Genomic DNA, 9,094 nt, shown 5'->3' with positions numbered 1-9,094 from the left:
ACTAAGCAAATAAAGCTTGTTAAAATGCTTACATGAATAAAGAAATCTGTGGTTTTAAACTGGTGTTTGCTTTTGTTGGTAAATTATGAATTGTTTCTTGAATTATGGTGATACTCAAGTAGCTTTTAAATGATTATCTTCTGCATGTGATGAACTAGGAAGAAATCACTATTCACTTAAAACGTTTAAGGTTCCCAAATCGTTCATCGGAAGTTTCTAGGTATTGAAATTCTTCATTTGTAGAGATGGTGGGTGCGTGTGCATAGAGTTTTTGGATTCTATGATTGCTAATGGTGTAATGTGTTTCTATCATCACATATGATAATTAATAGTTACCTGAATCCATTGGGCATTGGTCCATTATGCTAAATTCATAGGGGTAGCTGTCACATCCATAACTCCATAAAAATAAAAGCATCGTATTTACCTAGTTTTACCCGATGGAGGTTTTACATAAAATAAATAATATATTAATCATCAGTAGTTGATATGATAAGATTTAACTAAAATAATGATTAAATATGTTTAATATTTTTTAAGAAATAAAAGAGAGATATTTTAATGAAATTGGTGTTTTATGTCAAAATTAAACTTATATTGATGTATTGACTGGTCTAGTTGGCAATGGTTGGTTTTAAACAATCACTTGTACATAATTTAATATGGTTGTGTTAGAAGTATAATTGGAAGTGATCACTTGTGAATCTTGCATGTTTTGCATTTTAACGGGTCAAAGGAGCTAAACTTAACTTTTGATGTTAATATGTAGTAGAGGTGCACAAAAAACCCGGTTCCGGAACCTAACTGGTGGAACCGAACCGGAACCGGTTCCAGTTCCTACCCGGTTGGCCCAATACCCGGTTTGGGTATTTTTGTACCCGAAAATCGTACCCGGTTCTCCTATTTGTATGTCCTCATCGGTTCCAACCCGGTTCTTAATTGTAACCGGTTCGGTTCCTACCCGAAAAAACCGGTTCCGGCGGGTTTTTTTGATTAGTCAAACATTGGCCAAATTAGCCGTTGGAACCGGTTCCAACGGTAATATAGCCGTTGGAACCGGTTTTTGAGACACAAAAAAGCCGTTGGAACCGGTTCCAACGGTAATATAGCCGTTGGAACCGGTTTTTGAGAGAGAATAGAGCCGTTGTAACCGGTTCCAACGGTAATATAGCCGTTGGAACCGGTTTTTGATGCCCGAAACCTATATATAACTTGTTTTCCACCACTTGTTTCACCACCAAACTCAAAAACAATCTAAAATACTACTCCTTTAGCAAACCCGTTCCGTTACCAGACCATCCAACTAAATATTATTATGGCACCCATCAAAAAAAACTAACAAGAAGGCTAAGAAGAGTGTTTTTGTTGCCCCCGTTCCTGTTACGAAGGACCCAAGGGTTGTTACGGTAATCAACCATAACCGCAACGAAGACATATGGAAGAATTGGGATTTGATTGTGGATGACGAAGGTTATCAAAAGGCTCGTTGCAAACTATGTGGTTCACTATTAAAGCACGATTCTAACTCTACTTTGAGAAAGCACATCGAGAAGCCATATTGCAAGGCGTCGAAAGGGATTGGCGCGACCGATCAAATTGACTTGGGTAAAGATGGTACACTATTTCGTTACAACACGACTCAAGTTCAAGATAGAATGGCAAAGTTCGTTATTCAACGAGGTTTGCCGTTTAACCACTTTGATGACCCGGATTTGACGTCGTTGATTCGCGAAACTCTACAACCACGATACACACATGTAAGTCGTACTACCTTAAGACGTCATTGTATCAGGTTGTGGGAGTGTGCTAAAAAAGAGTTAATCGAGTCTTTTCATTCTTTAGAAGCCATGGTTAGTTTAACTACCGATGTTTGGTCGGCACCATACGGGTTGCCCGAATCATACATATGTGTCACCGCTCATTGGGTTAATCCGGTGACATGGCAACTGATGAAACGAACCATAGCTTTTGAAAATTTCCCGTACCCACATACCGCTGAAAAATTGTTTGACTTGCTTGATGAAGTTATAACGACTTACAATTTGAGAAATAAAATATTTTCGATTTCGTTTGACAACGCATCAAACAATACTAAGGCGGCCGAAAAAATTATCATTAAATATTCACCACCTTGTTTCGGGGATTTTTTTCATGTTCGATGTGTTGCACATATCATCAACTTGGTTGTTCAAAAAGGTCTTGACAATGAAAACATTCGTGACGATTTAAAATTCTTTAGACTTATGTTACAAGATGTCTTCAAAAGTGGTAAAAGAAGGCATCTTGAATATAAGAACTATTGCAAGTCGGTTGAAAGAAAGTATTTGGGGCCGAATTGGGACGTTCCAACCCGTTGGAACTCAACTTGTCATATGTTAAAGTGTGCTTTTGCCCAACGCCAAACTTTACAAGCTTTTCATAACAATCTTGTTGAAGAACGCGAGGCCGATATGTTTCCGGAAAGTGTTTGGGTCCAAGTCGGTTATTTGTTGGAGTATCTTGACGTGTTCAAAAAGTCAACAACAAAATTATCGGGAGTCTATTACCCTACTAGTTGTTGGGTTTTGCAAGAATTGTACTATATGTCTTGTGTTTTTAAAAGCTTTGCGGAGAAGAACAAAGTCTTCAAGACTATTGTTGCGGTGATGAAGGAAAAGTTCATAAAATATTTTGAAAACATACCGCCGGTCTTTACTTGTGCCGCCGCATTAAACCCCTATTGGAATGTTAATGGGGTTGAGACAACGATTGAGGAAATATTCGACAACTTAGGTATGCACGAGATCGACCCGAAGTTGTCGACAGAAGCGAAGGAAAAGTTCAACAAAAACCTTCAAGACCTTTATGACCATTATTTTCAAATGTATGGTCCAAGCACGAGATCGTCTTTTGTGAAAAAAACAACAACTAGTAGGCCGTGCAATGACCCACTTATAAACTTGATGAATGGGATTCGTGAATCGGCATCTAAGAGGCAAAGAGGAAACACACCAACTAGCGAACTTGGTCGATATAGTGGAGCAAACTATGTTGAGGGCGCAACGGTCGACGAAATTCGCAATATTGATTTGTTGGCTTGGTGGAAAGGTAAACAAAACGAATTTCCCATTCTATCCGCCATGGCTCGTGATTTGCTTGCCGTACAAGCCTCAACGGTTGCTTCCGAATCGGTTTTTTCTCTTAGTGGGAGGGTGTTATCTATGCGAAGAACAAAATTAACTCCCGAGTCTCTAGAGGTTTGCATTTGCCTAAAGGACCATTTGGATGCGGTGGATCGTGTACAACACAAGACGAACTTTGAAGACGAAATACCAATAGAGTGTCACATTCATGATGAGGAGGCGGAGGACGGGGTTTCTTCCGATAACGAAGACGAGGGTGAAGACGAGAATGAAGACGAAGAAGAGTTGTAATTTGTGTTTTTTATTTGTTTTAGTAAAATTATTTGTAACTTGTTCAACTAATATTTAGTTTTGATTTGTTTAATTATAATTACTTTTGTTACTCATGATTAATTTTTTGTACTTTTTTAATAACGACGAACATTTTATTTATTTAAACAATAACTATTACAAACATTATTAAAACATAAACGATACTAAACATAACAACTAAAACTTAAAAAACAAAGTCCGTCGTTTTAATTCGGGAATACTTATTTTTGTGTTGTAGAGCCAGACGATTCTCCCACTTCCGCTTTTTTAGCATCCAAACTTCTTTTCTCTCGACAATACTTATTCGTATGTTTTCGTAATGTCGAGTTAGACGCTGCTTTAAGAAACTTCGAGCAATATTTGCAACGTGCCATCTCATGTGAGTCGGTCATTAGACACAAATCGTAATGAACCCAAACATCGGGGCATCTTGTTGTTTCGATCACCATAACAACGTCGTCATTAGTTGCCATTTGTTGTCGGTTTAAGCTTAATTGTGTTTTGGAGTGTGTTTTATAGTTTTGGAAGTGGTTTAACAAGTACACACTCATACATTGGTATTTATAGAATGAAAAATGGCTAAATATAGTAATAAAACCGGTTCCAACGGTCAAAAACGGCTATATAGCCGTTGGAACCGGTTTCTAACGGCTATATTGTTTGAATTTCAAAAAAAACCGGTGGAACCGGTTTTTACGTAATAACCGGTCCGGTTCCAACCCTACCCGGTTCCTAAAAGTTTGCATTTCTGGGCATCGTTTCGGGTCGGGAACCGAACCGGTTCTTGACTGGAACCGGTTTCATTTTCTACCCGGTGTGGAAAAAACCGGTTCCGAACCAGTTCGGGTTTTCAAGGTGAACCCGATTTGTGCACCTCTAATATGTAGTTTAGTTGATGCTTATATCTCTTAATAGGGAGAAATAAAGTTGGGTTAGGACAAAGTTAATTAGTACAATGGATGATGTAGCTGACATTTGAGAATATGCCATTTTGGTTGACATCCGGAGATTCAACTTAGCTCGGAGATAAATGTGCATTAGAAAAACTTTAAATGCGAATGTGAGTTCATACACGTCCCTAAACCCGCATGTTTATACAAATTCTCTATAAGGATAATGTGAAAACAATATGGTCATATTATTAGTTGTATGCATTATATAAATACTTACTTGCTTATGGTGAAGCATAACTTGATATAGTATTTATAACGAGGCTATGAGATGAAGTTAATGAACTTCACATTGATAATTGAAGGATAAATGGTGCCCCGAGATTCATGAATCTCACAAGGATGTGTAATCTTGACTTACAAACAAGAGAATACATTAACATTGTTGAAGATGCTAAATCTTAAAAGGGTGAAACGAATAATGGTGACCGTAAATAGTTTTCTAAAAATTTTATTATGATTATATGCATTAAGTTTTTGTTAAATATGAGATATATAGTTTTCTTTTATAATTTTTAATAATTATTTTGTGGCCGGATTGGGCAAGCGTACGTACACCCACAGAAGTAGCCATAAGCAAGGTATAAACTGACTTTTAAATGTACTTTGTTATACGTCCTTCATACGCCTAAAAGTGCATTTTCTCTCGTTGTAGTGTCATACATCTACTAAAGTATGCACGTCATATTGAAGTTTTCGCGTGAATTTAAATCGTATCTTGTTTGGATTTTAGAGGGTGATTAGTTATAAATAGACACAAGCCATGTCACGTTCAAATAGATTGGGCAATGTATCTTATACAAACCCGTTTTTATTTAGCAGACTATATTTTCGTGTTATTATGTATATATTTGCTCAACTTACTTTTGGTTTGTAATTATATGATGTGATCATGTGAATTACACGTATGGTTTGTAATCAAGATAAATCTTTTCGATATACTTTCGAACTCATATATTGAAAATGTAAAGTCAGGGACCATTTTCAAGATATTTGATAGTTACATTTTTAAAATAGCCCCGACATTATATATTGTTGATATCTTTAGTTTTTGTATATAGTTATGTATGTATATGCTTTGATGACGTTTCTGTTGCATTCGTCCAGAAATACAACAAATATACAGTTTAACGTTACAGGCTATATTACTTTTGTAATTTACTTCTTACGTTATATGCATATAAATATCATTAATAAATAAATTATTTCTTAAAAGTGTAAGAAAGGCTAAAACTTCAACTCAAAAACCGAAAAATATATTAAATGATCTTTGACATAGTGGTATCAGACAGTGATAAGGTTTTGTAGACCGGTTATGGTTCAAATTCCTTGGGTGGTAAAAATATCGTTTTCAATTTAATTCTTTTACTTCTAAATTTAAAAGTTGTTCTCATATTTTAATTCATAAAATGCTTAATCATGTATGTGAAAATTCATTCAGTTGATAATGTTAGATATTTTAGTGTAACTGGATTGACTTGTCGACCAATATAAATCATGATACACATAAAAACAAGTCAGGAGGTGCGAAGGGCACATTTGTTTTAGTTTATTACGATGTTAGAGGTGAACCCCCTAACTAATAGGGGTTTTGAGGAGGCAATGCCCGCTTGGCTGCGGCCCGAAAGACAGCGCCCATGGTCTAGTTGACAATGGATTTTATGATATATTTAAAATACAAAATGGTAACTGCCAAAGGCATTTACCGAACCCTAAAGTGCATATCCATTCATTATGTCGACCTGTTATTCTTTGGTTCATAGAATTCACTCGCACATTCATACTAGCTCTTGATTACACACTGAGTTTTATCTGATTGAGATATTTGAGAGAACCATCAAATAGTTTCAATCTGAAAATTCTAAACGACTTAAAATCCAAGTTTCTTATTCCCGAAATCCCCAACAGATAATAAAATCAATCCACTAAATATTCAAAATTTAAAATTTGCACAAAACATATATTCCCAATGTTAACTTGAAATTTAGCCTGAACTGCCTTGCAGACCTTATTGCAACAGAGTATACAAATAGAAAATATAACACCAAATTTTGGCCAATAAAGAAATCCCATAATCTATTAAAACCTTTAAAAAAAACTTAACCATATCTTATACACATTAATTGCACTTTTATATCAGAATCATTAAGGACTGACCATAATACCAACAAGACAAAGTGAATATTTATAAAACAAACTATGACAAATAACCTCAACTTCATATCTGTTTTTCTTTATTCTGAACATATATATAAAAAAACAAACAAGACCCGTTATACGACAATTTCAAACCCACAAAGCTAGTCACTGGCACCTGCTCTCGCTTCCATGAGCCCGTTCCGAATCTGATCACCAATATCTCTAACATGGCCCGGTCCGTGTGGTATAAAGACAGTTGTATTGTTTGATGAATTCCCAAGATCTTTAATAGTATCAAAATACTGTGTAATCATTATAAGATCCATCACTTCCTTTGCAGATGCACCTTCAACTTTATGCGAAAAGTTTAATATGTTCTCTCTTAATCCATCTGTTATTGCTTGCCTCTGTCTTGCAACACCCACCCCACCTAAATACTTAGCTTCAGCCTCGGCCTCCGCTTTCTTAACTTGAAGAATCTTATCAGCCTCACCCTTGTATACACTAGCAAGTTGAAGCCTTTGTGCTGCAGATATTATTTTCACTCATACACATTAAATACGCAGAAAAGATTAATGCCCAAATTAGGTAAGATCAAGTACGTACCTGCATTGATTTCATTCATTGCTCTACGCACAGAGGGGTCAGGTATAATGTCCACCATTAGAATGTGCTCTATCGTGTATCCATATTCTCCCATCACCTGATATATTAGGGACAAAATTGTAATTCATATGGTTCTAAACCATGAATATATTATTAATACAATATAGTAATATACCTTCTCAAGTTCCTCCAATACAGTTTTTGCAACTTCATCTTTCTGTTCAAAGAGTTGATCTAAGGTCATTCTTGGAACTTGTGCTCGTACAACTGGAATGAAAGTTAACGTTTAAAAGAATTAATTATTTATAAAAGATTCAACTATTTTGGACAAAAATGTTATGCTTACCATCAAACACATAAGCTTGAATTTGTTCAGCAGGGTTCTGCAACTCGTAGAATGCATCATCTGCACTTTGCTTGATTACTCGGTACTGAATTGAAGAAATAATTTGCACAAATACATTGTCCTGCAGATCAAGAAATGTTAAATAATGTGAATGTTTTAAGTATCTAGACTAAAAGACATGGTTTATGATATTATTATGGCTTCTAAACATCTTTTCACACAAATTTGTGTACCTATATTGTCACTTAATCCTAAAATTTTCATGTGATTCATAGATTTAAAGAAATGAAATTGTAAGTTCAATGTGATGATATACTGCATCATCAAATGAAAAGAAGATCATGAAATATGATACTCTAATTAATGGTGTATAGCGGTGCAACAAGCCGATCCACTCGAGATAAGGTCAATAAAAAACTGAAAACGAGCTAATCCCGAGCCTCAAATAAAGCTCTCGAACCCTAAAGTTTTGATAATGGACGATCAACAGTTTAAATTTGATCTTTGCGCTAGCTTGTTAAAACTAAGACCAAACAACTCATTCGATAAGCATGATCGCTACACCTAGCGGTCTAGGGTTAAGAATCCGTACGAATTGGCAATCAGCAAACCCTAATAATAAAAATTAAGAATAAATGAAAAAAAGAAAACCTTGGTTTTGGTTTCGATTTTGACTTCAAGAGATTGGATCCTGGTGGAGAGGACACCGGCGAGGTACTGACCGGCGCAAGGGTTGAACCAATTGAGACCTGGCTGAGCCAGTTTCTCGAACCGACCCCACCTTTCAACCACCCCAACGCTGGCTTGATCGATGCAACCCACAAACACACACGCTGCGTTACCCATCTCTTGATCAATTCAATTTAATTTGTTTGTGGGTGTACGTATGTTATTGTCGAATATAATAATTCAATTACAATCTGTTTGTTTGTTTGTTTTGTGTAGGTAAGGTAAAGATGTGTGAAGATATTAGCGTCAACGTAGACTCTCTCTCAAACCGCCTACGCCGGTGTATCTATCGCAACTTTTATTACATTACTGGTCCTTCGTCTATCATAAATAATCACTTCTTTAGTTATGAAATCTAAATTGTTTTATTTTGGGGTTTTATATATTACACACATCCAACTTACACGACAGGGATCCAAACGAGTTGAACCATTCACATGCTACTCAAAATCTAGTTGATACAATGCTTGAAATGAGTCAATTCTAAGCCTTGAAAAAAAGCTCATTTGTTATCAATAAACCTACTTTAAAAATAACACTCTACAAACCCAAAACGCCAACGAAATATCTAAGGTGGGATATAGAGATGGCATAGGAAGCAGAGATGTAAAAGAAAACATGCTTGGGTCCACCAACCTAGTTTATAACCTGACCAAGTTCACCAAAAAAAACTAATTTGACCAAAATCAGTTCGTCATCGCATTCTCTAAAACCGGTTTGAACACATTGTGGTGCGAAAAAATATGTCAAAAAACCGAGTTTTTTTTGTCCAAAATTGGGTAGCTGAGCATTCTTGACTCAAAGCCGGTTCTCAACCCAATTCGGTTTAGGCCAAACTGGTTATAACCAAACATTGACCAACCTTGATCGATGTATAACTTAAACCAGAT

The 9,094-nt window shown here is 36.0% G+C and overlaps 1 protein-coding gene across 1 annotated transcript; it reads right to left on the bottom strand.

Moving 5' to 3' along the window:
• Nucleotides 1-6,483: 6,483 nt before the first annotated feature.
• LOC143604586 (hypersensitive-induced response protein 4-like) lies at nucleotides 6,484-8,370 on the bottom strand. The gene is made up of 5 exons (XM_077081017.1): nucleotides 8,127-8,370; nucleotides 7,476-7,596; nucleotides 7,305-7,396; nucleotides 7,130-7,226; nucleotides 6,484-7,049 (listed from the first exon to the last, which is right to left on the bottom strand). Exons 1-5 carry the CDS (start codon nucleotides 8,319-8,321, stop codon nucleotides 6,685-6,687), a joined length of 870 nt encoding a protein of 289 aa, XP_076937132.1. The 5' UTR covers nucleotides 8,322-8,370; the 3' UTR covers nucleotides 6,484-6,684.
• Between the last annotated feature and the right edge of the window lie 724 nt (nucleotides 8,371-9,094).

This window comes from Bidens hawaiensis, unplaced genomic scaffold (assembly GCF_021521415.1).
Source record: "Bidens hawaiensis isolate Kalapana, Puna unplaced genomic scaffold, B.hawaiensis_p1.1 tig00065916_1, whole genome shotgun sequence".
Classification (NCBI taxonomy): Eukaryota; Viridiplantae; Streptophyta; class Magnoliopsida; order Asterales; family Asteraceae; genus Bidens; species Bidens hawaiensis.
The sequence above is the reverse complement of the archived record's forward strand: the minus strand, read 5'-3'. Positions and strand labels throughout refer to the sequence as shown.